Raw genomic sequence first — 19,741 nt, 5'->3', positions numbered from 1 at the left:
GCATAACACCACCAGAATCTAGGGTATCTACTCCAACTAGGCCGGAACACAACAAAGCAGATTAAGCAGAAGATAAGGACTTAAAAATTATCGTCATTAAAATGATAGAGGCCCTCAAAGAAGATGTGAGAAAATCCATTAAAGAAATGGAGGAAAAAACAAACAAAAAATTGGAAGAAATGAACAAATCTCTTAAAGAAAGTACAGAAAGCCAAGAAAAAAACAATTAAACAGGTGAAGGAAACAGTTCAAGACCTGAAAACTGAAATAGAGACAATAAGAAAACACAAACTGAAGGAATGCTGGAAATAGAAAAACTGGGCAAAGGATCAGGAGCTACAATGCAAGCATAACCAACAGAATACAAGAGATGGAAGAGAGAATCTCAGGCACAGAAGATAAACTAGAGGAAATAGATCCATCAACCAAAGAAAATCATAAATCCTAACACAAAACATCCAGGAAATGTGGGACACAGTGAAAGCAAAACATAAGAATAATAGGCGTAGAGGAAGGTGAGGAAGCCTAGATCAAATGTGCCGAAAACATATTCAACAAAACCATTGAGGAAAACTTTCACAATCTGAAGAAGGGCATGACTATGAAAGTACAAGAAGCATACCGAACACCAAATAGACTGAACCAAAGAAAAAAGACCCCTCAACATATAATAATTAAAACACCTAACGTATAGAATAAAGAAAGAATATTAAGAGCAGAGAAGGAAAAAGGACAGGTAACATATAAAGACAGACCTACTAAAATTACACCTGATTTCTCCATGGAAACCCTCAAGACCAGAAGGTCCTGCATATGTTCTGAAAGGACTAAGGGTCCACAGATGCCAGCCCAGGCTACTATACCCAGCAAAACTCTCAATCAGTATAGATGGAGAAAACAAGATATGTAATGACAAAGCCACATGTTCCCAATACATATCTACAAAACCAGCCCTACAGAAAGTTTTGGAAGGAAAACTCCAACCCAAGGAAGTTCACTACGCTCACTCACAAAGATGTAGGAAATAGATAATCTCACTATACCAGAAACCAAGGGTAAAGCTGGAAAAGTATATTAACAATACAACTGAGACCAACATATCTAAAACAAACAATCATTAACAATCAATGGTCCTTACTCTCCCTAAACATTAATGGTCTTAACTCACCTTTAAAAAGACACAGGCTATTACAGACTACAGCCAGGATTTCTGAATCTTCTTCGAATCCCCCCATGACAGCGCCCCTTACCAGCAGGAAGTAGTTTGGAAAGAACAACACCCAAATTCCCAAATATTGTCTATAAATGTTTGTTTTCATTTAAATGGACTTTGTTATATAAAATAAATTTAAAAAATTTAAAAAAATAAAAATAAAAATTTAATCCAGAAAAAAAAGACACAGGCTAACAGAATGGATACATCCTTCTGCTGCATACAAGAAACATATCTAAGCTTCAAAGATAGATATTACCTCAGGGTAAAAGGCTGGGAAAGATCTTCCAATCAAATGGACACAAAAAGCAAAGAGGTATGGCTATCCTAATATCTAACAAGTTAGACTTCAAACCAAAATTAATCCAAAGAAATGAAGACAGTCATTTTGTATTCATCACAGGAGAAATCCATCAACACAAAGTCTCAATTCTGAACATCTATGCCCCCTAATACAAAGGCACCCACATTTGTAAAAGAAACACTACTAAAACTCAAACCTCACATAAAACCTCACACACTTATAGTGGGAGACTTCAACACACCACTCTCACCAGTAGACAGGACCACCAATTAGAAACTCAACAAAGAAACAAAAGAACTAACAGAAGTTATGTCTCAACTGGGTTTAACAGACATCTATAGAACATTCCATCCAAACACAAAAGAATATACCTTCTTCTCTGTTCCACATGGGATGTTCTCTAAAATTGACCACATACTAGATGGTATAACAAACTTCAACAGATACAAGAGAATAGGAATAGTCCCCTGTATCTTATCGGACCACCATGCTTTAAAATTGGAATTCAACAACAACACAAATCGCAGAAACCCTAAAACTCATGGAAACTGAACAATGTGCAATTGCACCACACCTGGGTCAAAGAAGAAATAAAGAAAGAAATTATGGGCTTCCTAAAATTCAACGAGAATGAGGATACAACATACCCAAACTTATGGGACTCCTTGAAAGCAGTGTTACAAGGAAAGTTCATTTCACTAAGTGCCCATATGAAGAAAACAGAGGATAGTCACACTAGAGAATTACCAGCACAACTGAAAGCCTTAGAACAAAAAGAAGCAAACTCACCCCGGAGGAGTAGAAACCAGAAAGTAATCAATTTGAGGGCTGAAATCAATAAACTAGAAACCAGGAAAACAATACAAAAAAATCAATGCAACAAAGAGTTGGATTTTTGAGAAAATCAACAAGATAGACAAACTTTTACCCAAACTAACTGAAAAGCAGAGACAGAACACGCAAATTAACAAAATCAGAAACAAAAAGGGGGACATAACAATGGACACAGAGGAAATCCAGACAATTTTCAGGTCATACTTTGAAAAACTGTACTACACAAAATTTTAAAATTCAAAGGAAATAAACAAATTTCTGGATAACTATCACTTACCAAAATTAAATCAAGAACAGACAAACAAATGGCCCAGGGCCAGATGGCTTCAGTGCAGAATTCTACTATAAATTCAAGGAAGAGTTAATACCAATACTCCTCAAATTGTTCCACACAATAGAAAAAGAAGGTTCATTACCAAACTCTTTCTACCAGGCCAAAATCACATGGTACCCAAATTCACAAAGACACAACTAGAAAGAAAACTACAGACCAATATCCCTGATGAACATCGATGCAAAAATACTCAACAAAATACTGGCAAACTGAATCCAAAAAATACATCGGAGAAATCATCAACCATGACAAAGTAGGCTTAGTCCCTGGATTGCAGGGATGGTTTAACATATGACAGTCTATCAACGTGGCCCACCATATAAACAAACTGAAAAAGAAAAAAAAAACATATTATCATCTCCCTAGATGCAGAAAAAGCCTTTGACAAAATTCAACACCCTTTCATGTAAAGGTCTTGGAGAGATCAGGGATAACAGGAACATACTAAACATAATAAGAGCAATATAAAATAAACCAACAACCAACATCAAACTGAATGGAGAGAAGCTTAAGATGATTCCTCTAAAATCAGGAACAAGAAAAGGCTACCCTCTCTCTCCATATCTCTTCAATATTGTACTTGAAGTTTATATGATTTCCATATGAAGTTGATAAAACAGCTAAAAGAATACAATGGGGGGAGGAAAGCATCTTCAACAAATGGTGCTGGCACAATTGGATGATGGTGTGTATAAGACTGCAGATAGACCCATGTCTATTGCCATGCACAAAACTCAAGTCCGAATGAATCAAAGACCTCAACATCAATCCAGCCACACTGAACCTCTTAGAAGAGAAAGTAGGAGGTACCCTTGAACAAATTGGCATAGGAGATTGCTTCCTGACCATAACTCCAGGGGCACAGACACTGAGAGCAACAATTAATAAATGGGACTTCTTCAAACTTAGAAGCTTCTGTAAGGCAAAGGACACAGTGGACAAGACCAAACGGCAGCTCACAGACTGGGAAAAGATTTTCATCAATCCTATATCTGACAAAGGGCTGATCTGCAAAATATACAAAGAACCCAAGAAACTAGTCAACAAAACACCAAATAACCCTATTTAAAAATGGGGTACAGAACTTAAGAAAGAATAGAGGAAATCAAAAAGACACTTAAGAAAGTGTTCAATATCCTTAGCTATCAGGGAAATTCAAATTAAAACAACTTTGAGATACCATCATACTCCTGCCAGAATAGCTAAAATTAGAAACACCAATGACAACTCATGCTGGAGAGGATGTGGAGAAAGGGAAGCACTTCTCCACTGCTAGTGGGAGTGCAAACTCATACAGCCATTTTGGAGATCAGTATGGCGGTTCCTCAGGAAAATGGGAATTAGTTTACTACAGGACCCAGCAATCCCCCTCTTAGGCATATACCCAAATGATCCACATCCATAAAACAAAGACATGTGCTCAATTATGTTCATAGCAGCATTATTTGTAATAGCAAGAACCTGGAAGCAACCTAGATGCCCCTCAACTGAAGAATGGATAAAGAAGATGGGGCACATCTACACAATGGAATAGTACTCTGCAGAATAAAATAATGGTATCTTGAAATTTGCAGGCAAGTGGATGGCACTTGAAGAAACCATCCTAAATGAGGTAATGCAGTCACAAAAAGAGGGACATGGTATGTACTCACTCATATATGGATTTTAGACCTAGAGCAAAGGATCACCAGCCTATAATTCACATCACCATAGGAACTAGGATACAAGGTGTATTCTGAGAGATTCAGATAAGGTCCCTCACCAAAGTGGGAAGGGACAAGTCCCCCACAGCACATAAGAAGTGGGGGAGGCAGTGAATGGAGAGAGAATCATGAGAAAGAGAAGGAGAGGAGAGGATAGCATGCGACTGGGAAGATTGAATCAGGTTAGGAATAGAGGACAGCAGAGAGAGAGAGAGAGAGAGAGAGAGAGAGAGAGAGAGAGAGAGAGAGAGAGAGAGAGAGAGAACATAAAAGAGGGAGCCAGCCATTATTGGTGTGAAGAAAAAATTGAACCTAAAGAAATGTCTAGAGACCTACAAGGCTGACTCCAACTAACAATTTGAGCAACAGTGGAAAGGCTACCATAAATGCCCTTCTCTGAAGTGAGATCAAAAACTCATTTATCCACCATCATGGAACCCTCATCTATTACCTGTTGGAAACAGAAGCAAACACTGATACCTAAACACTGAGTCAAAATAGAATCCAGATGCAGAGAGAGAGGTCAAGACCAGGTTGCAGAAACACATACAGGCAGCTGACCTGAACAAGGAAGAGCTAATGGGACCCCAGAATGATAGCTGGGAATCCAACATGGGACTGACTCAGACCCCCTAAATATGGCCTCAGCTAGAAGGTCTGAGCAGTCTAAGGGACCTCAGACAGTGAAACCAGGATGTATTCCTGGTGCACAAAAGGACCTTGCGGACACATTCCCCATGGAAGGACACTCCCTTAACCTAGGGACAGGAGAGAAGTCCTAGTCCCTACTTCAAATGACTTGACAGATTTGTATGCCACCTGGATGGCATAACCCTACATGTGGAATGAGGGTGGGGGTATGGGAGGGGAGGGTGGTCATGGTGCATGTGAGGGGGGAATAGAGGATAAGATGGAGGGAGGGAGGGAGAGCAAAATGGGATAGACATGTAAAATAATATATATATATATCTTCTTCAGGCCCCCAACATAGACCGAAGACCAGCATCTTGGACTTCATCACCAAACCAGGATTGCTCAGATATCTGGTCTTAAATGAACAACTAATTGACCTGGATCCTTAGCCTTTCTGTCATTCTATTATTTCTGTACTTTTAAAGAAGTCTGACTAATATTTCCTCTTTCCCTTTCCTCCCTCCAAACATTCCCAGGTATGCTTGCTTGCTCTCTTTCAAATTTCTGACCTCCTTTTTTCATTAATTATTGTTACATCTCTCTCTCTCTGTCTCTGTCTCTCTCTCTCTCACATACACAGACTTTTCCTAAGTGCAACCTCCTAAGTCTATATAATGTTGCTTGTATGATTATTTTCAGACCTAACCATTTGACATTATATAACCTAAAGCAACATGATATTTTATTATAGTTTTCATATGTTATTTATACACCCTGCCATGAATGAATGTAAGCACCCACCCCACCCAAGTCCTAGCTACAGTGACTAATGTTACTGGAATTAGGCAAATACAGGCTCTTTCTAAAACCTTGGTTTCTTTCTTTGGATGTATGCAATAGGATGATTGATGAATTCCATTGCAGTTTCTTTTCTCATTTTTCATAGGTTCTATATTGTTTTCTTAGTGGCTATATATTCCCAACTACATTGTGCAATGATTTCCTATTTTCTACATTCCTATCAATACACCCACTTAAAATATTAAAAATTACATAATTTCTATTGAATGTCCTCTTCACAGTTCCATTCACAGTTCCATATTCAAATTAGTTGTCCCCTCACCCTCTTTAATCTCACTCAAAGCCTCACTAACTCTAGCTTTCTAAAATTCCTCTTCCAACATTAATGTCTTTTGTTTTGTTTCAGTTGCCACTGAATTTAAATAGGACCATCTGTGTAACCAAAGGGTTGAAGTGCTCATTTGAACCTAGGGGCAAGTGAAAACATTGTCTTCCTTGATTGAATCCTTCCTTTGTTGAAGATGGTGGCCTGTGGCCTGCTTTCTGAACCATGGATGATTGACCGTTGATATGAAAATTCAGATAATAGCAGTAATGAAGTTACACAGAATTGAAGTTTCTCAGCATTTTGTAATTTCTCTTACTTTTCAATGATCACTCCTTCTAGAAATTTGACTAGACCACCTGCCTCTTCAAACATTTCACAGAAGGGAGGATATCTCAGAACTTAAGATAATTAACTGCTCTTAGAGAGGAACCAAGTCCCATACCCAGCATCCACATTGTGTCACATAACTGTCTGGAAGTCTAGATATAAGAGAGCTGATACTCTTTCTGTCTTCTGTGGGCACTATTTGCTCATGTGCACAGATGTCCATGCAGGCAGAACACTCACGTTCATGAAATAAATCTAAACTTTAAAATTGTTTTTAAAGAACATTTAGAGAGTAAGCTCACCTGAGTGTTTTGTAAAGTTAGGAGAACAGGTTCAGACAGGACAGGTTTGACTTCTGAATGAATGGCGCCACTCACAATAAGAGAGTTCAATTTTACTTCCTTAATCCCTTCGTTGTTAAAAAATGATCCATTTAGATACTTCCCAAGGGACTGATATGCAATAAGAGCAACTGCAGTCTCATCTGAGGAAAAAGAAAAAAGAAATAATACTAGAGATTTGACACACAAATGTCTTACATGTGGACCATGAAGTAAACATAGTGTTTTTAGTAAAATTACCCATGGGCACCCATTAAATTGCACATATAATACATTTATATGTAGTGTTAGGCACGGAATTTCTCACACACACACACACACACACAAATGTATATTTGTACATGTATGTAGACATATACAAAAAGACAGAGAGAGAGGGAGAGAGGGAGAGGACACTATGTGCTGGCTAGTATTATATCAACTTGACACAAGCTATAGTAATTGAAAAGGAGAAAATGCCTCCATAAGATGGGCTGTAGGTGAGACTGTTGGGCATTTTCTTAATTAATGATTGATGTGGGAGGGCCCAGCCTATGATGGATGGTAGCATCCTTGGGCCTATATAAGAAGGCAAGCTGAGCAAGCTGTAGGGAGGAAACCAATAAGCAGCATCCTTCTTAGCCTCTGCATCAGCTCCTGCCTTCCATTCATGGTCCTTCCGTGTTTGACTTCCTTCTCGGACTTCTGTTACCTGAAATGTAAGTGAAATAATTCCTTTCCTCCCCAAGTTTCCTTTGGTTATAGTGTTCATCACAGCATTGGAGACCTAATTAAGACCACATATGTGTATATAAAATCACTGTATATTATATACGCACATTAGTGTATATGAGTGTGTGTGTGTGTGTGTGTGTGTGTGTGTGTGTGTGTAAAACACGGTTAGCAATTACCTGTGCTTCAAAGCATAAACAGAGTAAGAAAAAATGCATTACCACCTTATACCTCAAGTTCCCTCAAGATTATCTAATTATTCATTCTCATGCCCTCTCCACTCTTCTCTATCAATATATACATACATTCCTTTCCTCTTTATATTTATCTCCCTTCTTTCCTAACCTTTTCTCTCTTTTATCCCTCCTTTCTTGACCCTCCTATTTTCCTCTCTCTCTTCTTCCCATTTTCATGGAATTAGAAGATAATTTTAAAAGTTAAATACATGAATTGCAATTATTCATGTGTTGTTGTTATCTTACAGTGTGCAGGTTTTACTATATTATAGAAATCATATTTTTGATCCCATGTAAAATTAAAGTTATGCATGTTTATTTAATGACATTTTAGATAGTGAATTGTTTTATAACCCCAGAATAAAACTGATTAACACTGTAAATATTAAACTAGTTTTTCTTGATGCTCATATATTTATGGCAAAAAAAAAGTACCCAGAACCACTTGTCTAGTCAAACAGTAACTCCCCTAGTGGTGTAGAGATTCCAGTAGAAAAGAAAAGATGGAATCTATTTATTGAATGATGTTGGGAGGTTCAACTCAGAACAGCATTCCCATCACTGAGATAGACGAGCCTGTATGTGGTACACTCCTATTAGGATATGAATCACAATGCAGGGAAGTTAGAATGGTTAGAGAATGTTTTTCCAAATGTAAAAATGCAAAGCAGCAGGACCCCCATCCCAGTCATGCCAAAGCACAGAATGATGCTTTTGGGGGAGACTCTGACCTACTTCCTGTTTAAAACTAAAGTCTGTCACCACCTCCGCTATCATTTACTACATTTTAAAAAGTCAACTCATCGGCAACTGGAGAGATAACTCAGCAGTTAAGAGCACCAGTTGCTCTACTATAGGTCCTGGGTTCAAGTCCCAGAAACCACATGGTAGCTCACAACCATCTATGTTATCTGATAGCCTCTTCTGGCACAACGATAGACAGACAGACAGACAGAGCACTCATAACACAAAATATTTGGAAATCAGCTCATTATTAGAACTTTACCCTCCTTGGATTGAAAGATTTCAGTTAATAGTGATGATACGAGAATATTAGGAATTTGTCAAGTAAATACAGCAAGAATACCTCTCAAGATAACCAGATCTTTCTATTTGAAACTGTTTTTTATGTATTTTCCCTCTTTTCTTCCTTCCTTCCCCACTATATTTCTCCCATTTTTCATCAAATATTTATTGAAGCCTGTTCTCTGTCTTTGCGTAGGAAGTTTGACTGATGCTACCATGACCCTTGATCAGCATACCACTATGCCTTCATTTAAAAAAAAATAGGAAATTTGAATAGTTATGACAAAAAAAGTTCTACAGTGTTTTCCATATGGTCTTTTAAAAAAATGAGTTTGCCAAAAATAAAGTGTTTATGAAACAAATTTCAGAAGCAATAGTGGTCAAGATAATGATTGCCTGGCACCATTGAAATTTAAGGATGATAGACTATCATACTAAAATGTGACAAGCCTATCCCTTGTCAGAAAGCACAGCAGTACAACTCTGCTCTTACATTAGTGTCTGCTGCAAAATATGCTGTTCTTGTAAGAATTCCTTAACTTTGTCTCTGGATGTATCTAATCAGTAGTCAAGGAAGATCTTTTCTACCTACTGTCAGAGTACCTCTGCCTTGGAAACTGAGTGTATGGTCCTTGACCCAGTCACTTGGAAGGAAAAAAAAATGCTAATCTTAAACATATCACCTCCACTCTTGGTTCCTTTGAGAGCATCGGCACAGTCAATCTCCATCGTGTTATTTCCAGCTTCCAGAAGAATCATACTATTGCACCTCTTGGTTTCATATACTGAAAGTAATGACAAAGTAAGTTCTTCCACACGTATAGCAATATTACTAATGGTGATGATGATGTTTTCTAGGAAATTCCTATATTTGGAAGTCTGATTTTTATATGCTTTTTGCCAATCTGGGAAAGTTGGAACACTAAGAGGATGATTATCCACTAGTCATTAATTCTTTGATTGTAAAATGTCTCCTGATAAAGCCCTCATGGCTGAAGGCTTTGCCCTCAGTTGGTGGCTATTGAGAGGTGATTGATTGGATATTGAGATTTAACTTAATCAGATCCTTTATGTGACAGAAGAATAGGGGCTAGAGAGAGCTACATAAATATTAGCATATATAAGAAGCTGGAATGCAAAGAGGATTGAACACCCTTCCCCTTCTGAGCATTTTAAAAAAAAGAATATACATACCTGGGACCAGTAGGGTTGTATAAACACTCTACAATATATCATGGGCCTCATTACCTAGGGCTTTGGGGTTCATTTTGAGGCCTGTAGCATCACCAGCTTATTTATCTATACAGATAAATGGCATTTTTGTAAGATTCTAGATACTAGTGGGTCAATTGGAAGAGAGAAGTCACTGTAAGTTTGCATCTGAAATGCACAGTTTGTCCATTGTTCTTTCTGCCTTCTGCTCAGCATTCGGTAGTTAAATGATTTCTGTCTCACTGCACATGGACAAATGTCATGTTGGCTTTGGCAACAGAGTGAATGAAAATCTGTGACCCAACCACATCCAAGCCAGTCAGGTAAACCTTTCATGCCTGATGTGGATTTGCTTAGGTACTCTGTCATGGTTATGAAATGTGACTAACTCATCCTTAATTCTCCAGTGTGTGTGGAGAGTGCTACTCATGTGGTAGTTTCATAAATTAAGCCTTCAATTCCAGGTAATAACAGATTCTATTCTTCATAGGCCATGAGTATACCAGGCAGGACTCAATTCTCTTTATTGTGCTGTAATAAGTCAACTTGGTATTTCTTACCTATTCCCAATGAAGAATTTTCACCCTTTGTTGGCACAGCTGAGTTTTCATTCAATACATGGAGTTCCACTTGGTGAAATACTTTGGTAGCTGTTTTTGCAAAGTTCTTTTTTGATTCATGTCTATTCAATTCTCCCTTTCAAAAAATACAGCCAATTATATGGATTCTTATCAAAATTTAAGGAAGAAAGAATGTGACTAAGTTTTGCTGGCTGGTTCCAGAAGCCAACAACATTAACCATTGTGCTATGGGATGAGTGATACATTTTTGACAATTGATGTAAGTCTTTGACTAAAAGCTGAAGGACTATAAATCCACCCCAAAGAGTCTCATTTTCCATGTACATCCCATTGCAGTTAATTCGCAGTGGTAGAAGGTCATCATGGACATATTAGAAGAGTGAGGCATGTCACAGTCATACATCTTTTATGAATTAGTTTTAGGTATAAAACCTCCCCGAGGGAGGAATAGACAGATGAGAGGAGACAGAGACAGAGAGAGAGAGAGAGAGAGAGAGAGAGAGACCATAAAAGAGGGAGAAAACTGAACCTAGAGAAATATCCAGAGACCTACAAGACTGATGCCAACTAACAATTTGAGCAACAGTGGAAAGGCTACCATAAATACCCTTCCCTGATAATGAGATCGATTACTAACTTATCCACCATCATAGAGCCCTCATCTAGTAGCTGTAGTAGCTGATGGAAACAAGTAAACACCCAACACTAAACACTGAGCCAAACTGAAATCCAGATGCAAAGAGGGAGGACAAGACCAGGCTGCAGTAACACATAGAGACAGCTGACCTGAACAAGGAGGAGCTAATGGGCCCCCAGACTGATAGCTGGGAATCCAGCATGGGACTGACTCAGATCCCCTGAATATGGGTCTCAGCCAGAAGGACTGAGCAGTCTAAGGAACCTCAGACAGTAGAACCAGGATGTATTCCTGGTGCACAAAAGGATTTTGGGGGCACATCCCCCATGGAGGGATACTCCCTTAACCTAGGGACAGGGGAGAAATCCTAGTCCCTAATCCAAATGACTTGATGGATTTGGATGACCCTCCTGGAAGGCATCACCCTACATGTGGAGTGGGGGGTGGTGGGAGGGGAGGGTGGTCAAGGGGCATGAGAGGGTGGGAGAGAGGGAAAGAGGGAGGGGGAGAGGGAATTGGGATTGATATGTAAAATAAAAATAAAAAAATAAATTAATATGAAAAAAGAAGAAGAAGAAAAAACCTCCCCCAGATCATGACAACAAAATTTACTATGTAGATATTTCCGGCTTTACCTGGGACAGAAGACAATATAGATTGTGGATGAGAAGTAGTCTATATTATTAACCAGAATGAGTGAGTATAGTGCTTAAGCAAGAGAATGACACAGCAAAACAGAGTAGATGATTTCCATACCCAGACGTCGTTCCACTCACCCAAATATCTGCTTGTGTTCCTATTTTCTTCCCTTTATTCACTGAAAAAAATTCACATTTTTATATGTATATATATATATATATAATTTTTCTTACTTTACTTATTGATCCCAGCTCCCTCTCCTTCCCTCCCATGTCTCCCGATCCCCCCTCCATCCCACTCCCCACCTACTCCACAGGGAGGATGAAGCCTTCCAGGAGGGATCATCAAAACCTGTCAAGTCATTTGGAGTAGGGACTTGGCCCTCCCTCCTTCTTCTAGGCTAAGGGAGTATCCCTCCATGGGGAATGTGCTCCCAAAGTCCTTTCCTGCACCAGGGATACATCCTGGTTCCACTGTCAGAGGTCCCTTACAATGTCCAGGCCTTCTAACTGACCCATGTTCAGGGGGTCTGAGTCGGTCCAATGCTGGTTTCCCAGCTATCAGTCTGGGGGCCCATGAGCTCCCCCTTGTTCAGGTCAGCTGTCTCTGTGGAGTTCTGCAGCCTGGTCTTGACCCAAAAAAATTCACATTTAAACAAATGTGGGAAACACCACATCTTGTTCACATTCATTTTCCAATCACCCTCAAGTTGGACTTTTCCTGGTTGTTCCACTGCCCCTATGTTGTTATTGTTTTTGTTGCTATTTATTTGGTTGGCTTTGGTATTTTTTTAAGAGAGAAAGAACATATACTTGAATGGGTAAGGAGAGGAAAAGATTTAAGAGAAGTTGTAAGAAGGGAAACAACATAATAAAGATGTATTTTCAAAATAATTCTCAAAAAATGTATTTCCAAAATAAATTCTCAAAAATAAATGAAAACATTCTAAAAAGTTGTAAATGTATTCTAAAGATGAATTTTAAGTTATTTCTTCTTTAATAATGTATATGTAAATTGTCTTTGTTCATATTCCATGCTGTTTTCCTTTCATATTGTTTCCTACCTCTCACCAAATCCTTTATTGTTCCCAAGCCCTTGCTACAATTGTGATATATTCTTGTTTGGCCTCAGATATGCTTTTACTGTATTAGGATTTTAGAAGGGAAACAGTACCTCCGATGTTTAGCTATCTCCTCTCAATTGAAACATAAAACTTCATAAGTAAACAAAGTTTAAAAGCCTCAAGGAAGTTTAGGAAACTTAGAAAATTCACAAGCTCCCTTCCCCCCATCCACTGGTTATTTAAGGAGTAATAATTGCTGAGGAGAGAAGATTCTCCCGTTAAATCTGATGAACTACTTTTAAAAAAAAAATGTGTTAAGGGATCCCCATGTCTGTAGTGAGCTTCAGTCCCTGTTGTGTGGGCTTGTTGATATAGCTCCCATTCATAACCTCTCAATAACACTCTTGTAAGTAACTCTAGTAAACTCACTGGCTCAGTAAGTTAGATGTGAGTAGAATCATTACTTATTTATCAATGGTGTTCAATATGTGGTGAATAGCTAACTTGTTCATATCATCCAAGAAAAGTCATACGGTACCAACAAACCCAGAAACTATTTGGAAAGCAACATCTGTGTGGCACCTGTGTTGGTGTAACAGTGTCTGGTTATTTGTGATGATAGGTGTCTGCAGAGGCAATCCCAATATGGCTACCTTTCCTCATATAATAAGACATGCTGTGCCTTCTTCCTGAAGTGGTGGTAGCATGCTCCCTGCGATGGAAGATAGGATAAGCAACTGAGGGTAAGCTGTCTGAGAGTGGAGTGTCCGTGGAAGGAATCACAATGTGGCCATCTTCTACTTGGTATGTGGTAGCATGCATCATTGATGAGTGAAGTCCTTTAAACAGTTGTAGGAATAACCACCAATCTGCTGATGGAGTAAAACATATATTATAATTCTTGAAATTAGCATATGTGAGAGGAGCCATAAGCAAGCTATGGCATCCATTGCTTGGCCATTGTTGTGTGCATAAAAAGCATGCAACTGAGTTCAGGTTTCTTCCCAGAAAGAGCTTGGAAGATAGGAGAGGAATCACACTGAGAAAGATACATTAGTCTTTTGATTTGACAGGGAAAGAAGAAAATGGAGAATGTAAGATGCAGGTGTTTGCTGGTTATTTCCTAGACCTGGCTGGATTTAAAAGTAAGAGAATATAAATTAAATCTGTGGTTAAAAAAAAAAAAAACCCTTCCTTGGATCCAAAAACTTTGGACTCATAGAAAAAAATAATGAGTAGAAGACAGCAAGATAAAATGACAGACTACAGTACCAGGTCATACTTACAATATAAAGGAAGAGAAATACACAATTCACAGTCAGACAAAACTTTTATTAATAGCTGGGTATGGAAAATAATGGTAATCATCTGACATGGATTATGGAAGACTTTTAAACAAACAAACAAACACGTAGACATTTTTATAACCTTGCTAATGAGGTTGTGAGACAGACTGGTGGATATGATCAATCTGAGTGCTGTGAAAATTAAAAATGTATTATTATTTCATATCAATCCTTGAGACAAAGAATGTATAACCTGAAAGCCCAAAAACATGTCTAATGGGCTGTCATATAAAATCTGTTGGTGACATCTGTTCATCAGCAGATAAGATCTCCTTAACACTACTGATAGAAACTTACTAGAAGAAGGGAAGTCATTGCTGAGGAAACTGGGCAATAGAGAAGTGCCATTTGATGACCAGTTAATTGGCTCTTATAGGACTGTGTTCACGGATTGCAGATGGATGTTGATCTAGCAGGTGGCTTGGGATAGACATGGGCCTTTAATGGCTTTGCTGATTCCTGTCAGCCGAATCATATATGAGGTAGAGAGGTCTTAGAGAATGTGATTTTTTATTTATTCTTCTCTCACATATTACATCCTGACCACGGTTTCCTGCCCCTGTCCTCTACTCAGTCCCCCTGTACCTCCTTGCTCGCCATTTCCCTTCAGAAAAGAGCAGGCCTCCTGGTTACTGGAATTTATAAACTGGTTCTGAAGTTGTTAAAGTAACCAATAGTGGAAGAGAAAATAGAAAAGAAGTCAGAGATATGTGTTAAGGCCACTGGATGACAAATGTGGCGGGTATGGTGCTAAGCTGGAATTCCTGGGGAGGAAATTACCAGAAAGCTAACTGTTGTGCTAGTGAGCTTCTAGATGCCTTAGAAACCCACGTGGCAGTTCAAGGAAGGAAAGATTAAGCTTGATTTGGGGCAGGTTCTTCTCCATTGTGTATATTATAAAATGTACAATGAGTGGAAAAATGTTTATCCAACCTGGGGCTGTTTGACAAGTCAGGTGCAGCTCATGGACAGGTAAGACCATAGTTCTGGTTCATAGCATGATTGCTATCACCAGCACCAGACACAGCTGGCTGAATGGAACTGAGCACCACAAGGCAGCTGAGCCAAGATATACAGCAGTGCAGCTGTTGACTGATGAGGACCAGGGACTCATAGAAGATGTCTGTGAGTAATGGAGGACAACAGAGAGCTATGTGTTCCTCCATGCTGCTGCACTGATGTTACTGAAAGCACCTCATATTGTGCTGGTTCTTGTTAGTAGTTCCTGTTTCATAAACAGGTGGTACTTACTTGGAATTAATGGTGATGGACATCTAAGGTCCTGTGCACCATCATTAAAAAGTTTCATTATGTAACACTAACCCTTGAGTGTCTTACAAGTTTGTAAAGCATCTGGAAGAACAAACAGAGCTGTTATGAGTAGGAAATGTGGCTCCAGAGGACATAGCGTTAAGTGAAAATCTTTGTGTCAGAGATGGCCTGACTCCCTGTGAATTATTGGCTATAAATGTGTACAAAGCCCCACAAATAATAAAGACTATTACCAATACCTGTGTGTTGTATGGCAGAACTTGATGGCAAACCCTATTCCTAAAAAAAACCCAAAATTGTTGGTTGAAGGACACAGATTATGTTTGTGGCATATTGGTTGCCGCACCCCCATGTAGACTGGCTTTCAAAGTAGTGGAAAGTGTTATGTGGACTGTGGAAATGTCACCAACAGTTTTATTTTACAAGAAATCCTGTATGCTATGCAACTACATGCTGGACAAGATATGCCCACTCATGCAATCATGGCATGGGAGTTATGAGTATAACTGACTGTTTTCTAGTTGGAATTAAGGTCTCCTTCACAAGGTGGAACTCACATCTGGTACTGTAAGCCACTGATAGAAATCAGGCCCCAAAGAGAGCACAGTGCTTGTTCTGTTACTAAATGTATAATTTTGGCAAATTGCCTCCCAAACATTAGTTGTTGAGAAAAACCTCTTTATTGTAGGTAGAAATATAGTGCAGAGACTTGTAACTGTGCCACACCCACAGAATAAGTCTTCTTACTATGGCAGTTATCTGATTCTCAGACATGGAGAAAGGAACAAAGATAGTCAATATCAATGTGTCCACAGCCTAGGCTTAGAGAACATTGTGGAAGAGCAGGGAGAAATAGTATTAGAGCTGGAGAAAAGGAGGATTGGGCTTTTATGGCTATTTCCTTAGAACAGAAGTGTTACATCTTGGAAGAGAGCTTGCTAAACTCATGAGTAAACAATTCCAGTCTCAGGAAGCACACGAAATTTAGATTCACAAGGCCCCTGACATGGGCTACATAGGCAGTAGTAACTTCTAGAGACAGGAAACTCTCCAGTCATCCTAGTGCTTAAACCTCAGGAAAGATCTTTCTAGGAACAAGCTTTTGTGAGTTGTCATCCATGCTGGAGTGGGATTTTTAGTGCCATCACTGACTTTTTATGATCCCTTGCCCAGAGGATAACTTCAGTAAACATATCCATTCACCAAGCTACATGGATGATGTGATTTCTCTCACCTGCTACAGGTACCCTATCTCAGGCAAACAGATGTTTGCTCATTTCCACAGTAAAAGTTGCACTGTAGAGAATCTGTCAGTTCAACAATTCAGTCAAAAGTATCCTTTGAGTAACTGTTCAAAACTAAGCAGAGCATAAAGAGACCTGGGTAGATACTAGTGAAAAACCAAGCACGCTGGTTCTACTATATTTCCAGCCTGGAAGGAAGGCCTTCTGAAAATAATTTAAAACTGCTGGCATGTTGAAGCATGCTTAAATTTCAATACCAGGGTGGTGATTGAGGAGAGTCATAAGTTCTAGGGAATACTGAGTTACCTATCAATAGCTTGCCTAAACACAAAGACATTACACACAAAGCAAACATGAAACTATCTTGTCAGCACCCATGTGAGTAAGCATAATAGTAGGCACTGCCTCAATTCAGGGTCCAGATAAACCTATACGTTTGAGAATCTTGATTGACTCCAAGAGACAAATGTAGATAGCTCAGCTAACCCATGCCTAGACCTCTAATCATAGAAAGTGTTCAAAAGTAGGATTATTTCTTGTTTTATTCTATTGAATTCTTAGACAATTTGTTATTTCGAATGTTTAAGTAGCATAGTTGACTCTATTGTTATTCCTATTTATAGATGACTCAGTTTTTACTCTGACCTAAATTTAATTGCTAATGAGAAGATACTAGTCTTAAGAAGGGGAAGTACACATAATGTCTCAACCCTAACCAAGAAGCTATATGCAACTGATAGCTATCAACAAAGGGCATATCAGTTTTCTGTTTTTTCCAATTGAGCATCAATGAATATATCAGCCATATTCTAATGCAAGACCCATATCTGGACACAGTTGGACAACACAGAACAGACTACATGATTTGTGTGTGCACATGTGTGTGTGAGAGAGAGGTGGAAGGGAAGGAGGGAAGAAGGGAGAAAGGGAGGGGGGAAGGAGGGAGAAAAAGAGGAAAGGAGGGAGGAGATAGAGATTTCATTTTATGTTGTTTATGTAGTGGTTGGTATTTTTGTCTTGGTTTTTTTCTTTTGTTATTGGTTTTGAATAGAAAAATTGTGGTGGGGGTAAGGAGACCTGAAGTTAGATAAGTAGGAAAGAGAGGAGAACCTGAGAGGAGTAGGAAAGAGAAGAGTGTGTGAGAGGAGTTGGGGGAGGGAAAACATCAAAATTTATTGTGTGAAAAACATGTAATAAAATTTTTACATTGTATACTAAATTCAGTTTGTTAATGGAAGTACTACCTCCTCATGCAGCATCATTTAAAGCATGATATTCTATGTGACCTGAGTAGTAAAATATATTGTAAATCTTGAGAAGCCGATTTGTTATTGCTGTAGAAAGGAGGTTGCTCATGAAGGAAGGCTTGGGAGTATTAGCATGAACTCAAAGGGTTTACTGTGAATACAGATTTGCATGTGAACTGAATCTGGTATTAGTGCAAGATAAAGAAGCTGTGAAGTTCTGCAGAAAATCAGAGCTGTCTGTTTGTAGAACAAGGGAAAAGACCTCTATTGTAGACAAATTTGGAAGGTTCCTATTTGGAAACGGTTATTTGATCCAACTGGCATTGTATTGCTAAAGATCAAATAGAGCAAAAGGTTGAGGGATGAAAATACAAAAATAACTCTAGTGTTCCAGTCAATGGTGGCATAGTTGTCACAAGCTCTGCCCACCCACCCCTTTGCATAATGGGAAAAAAAAGTATATATAGACTTACCATAGCACTCAGGATTATCAATATCAACAATGCCAGCTACCCAGTTGAAGATTCGATATTTTACTACACAGCTGCATATGAAGCCCCCGATTTTATTTTTACAATATGACACATCCTGACACACTGGTAGCTCCAATTCACACTCGTTAATATCTGCAAATAAAAAAAAAATCACTCACTTTTATTTTCATAGGGCTGTATCTCTTTATCTTGCCTACAGCATCTCTACTGCTAGATTTTACTTATAAATTTACCAAACAATATACTTTGTTCTCTGTTTGGATAAATTAGTAAGAGAAAGATGACTGTTTTCCTTGAATAAAGTTTTAAACTTAATACAATTCTCCTTCAGAAACTGTTTTTTATTATGTCTCCGAACATATAACAAAAGCAATTTAAGGAAGGAGTGGTTTATTTTGACTTGTGTGTAAGTGTGGGAAACAGTCCTTGATAACAGCAAGACATAGGTATATGAGGTAGTTGGTTACATTGCATAAGCAACCAGGCTGCAGATGGAAATCAATACTGGTAGTAAGCTGTTTTTTTCCCTTTGTTGCCTTTTTGTTTAGTCTGGAATTCAAGTCTATGGAGTCTTGTCATTCACATTCAGGGTACATCATCCTTCCTCATTTAAGACTCCCTGGAATGATCTTCACAGACATGCCCACAGGTATTATTCCAAATACAGTCAAGATGACAATGAAGATTAATTATCACAAATACCAATAAAATACATACATGTGCTTTGTAGAGTAACACCCCCAAGCAATATCCAAAAGGACTGTGAGGTGGGCAGCAGCAATCTCTAGACACCGAGGCATCCTATATAATACTCAGAATAATAATGAGGTACTAGTAAATGAATAGAGGAAATAGAATAGTGGAGTAGATTAAAAGCTGAGAAATAGATTCTAGAGCATGGTGATGGTGGCAGTGATTTCTCAAATACTGTATCACACTTCCAAAGTAAGGGTTGAGTAGCTTATTTTATTCTGGTTCATGTAGTTTGCTAAACTGACTTATAGCATATACTCAGCAACAAGGGAATGGTAGTGGTTTAAATAATAAATGTTTCCTACAGGCTCAAGTATTTGAATAATTGCTTTCTGTTCATATCACTGTTTATAAGGCATGTTGGAGGAAGAATATCACTGGGGTTGGCTTTTGGGTGTTTATAGCCTTGACCCACTTCCTTCTTGTTATTCCTATATGTACTTGAGATGTGATATATCACCT

At 38.6% G+C, this 19,741-nt stretch overlaps 1 protein-coding gene across 2 annotated transcripts in view; it reads right to left on the bottom strand.

Annotated features, from left to right (window-relative positions):
- LOC127217801 (adhesion G protein-coupled receptor E4) overlaps positions 1-19,741 on the bottom strand; it is a 51,495-nt gene that overhangs the window by 22,785 nt on the left and 8,969 nt on the right. The window contains exons 4-8 of one of the 2 annotated variants that reach the window (XM_051178798.1): positions 18,506-18,658; positions 11,998-12,038; positions 10,564-10,699; positions 9,475-9,576; positions 6,780-6,961 (exon numbers count right to left, since the gene is read on the bottom strand). In XM_051178798.1, the coding sequence (XP_051034755.1) occupies positions 6,780-6,961; positions 9,475-9,576; positions 10,564-10,699; positions 11,998-12,038; positions 18,506-18,658 (614 nt within the window). Of the gene's footprint in view, positions 1-6,779; positions 6,962-9,474; positions 9,577-10,563; positions 10,700-11,997; positions 12,039-13,576; positions 13,782-18,505; positions 18,659-19,741 lie in introns of those variants that run through there. The other variant, XM_051178799.1, reaches the window with a different exon arrangement.

The sequence above is a fragment of the Phodopus roborovskii genome, unplaced genomic scaffold, assembly GCF_943737965.1.
Source record: "Phodopus roborovskii unplaced genomic scaffold, PHOROB, whole genome shotgun sequence".
NCBI lineage: Eukaryota > Metazoa > Chordata > Mammalia > Rodentia > Cricetidae > Phodopus > Phodopus roborovskii.
The sequence above is the reverse complement of the archived record's forward strand: the minus strand, read 5'-3'. Positions and strand labels throughout refer to the sequence as shown.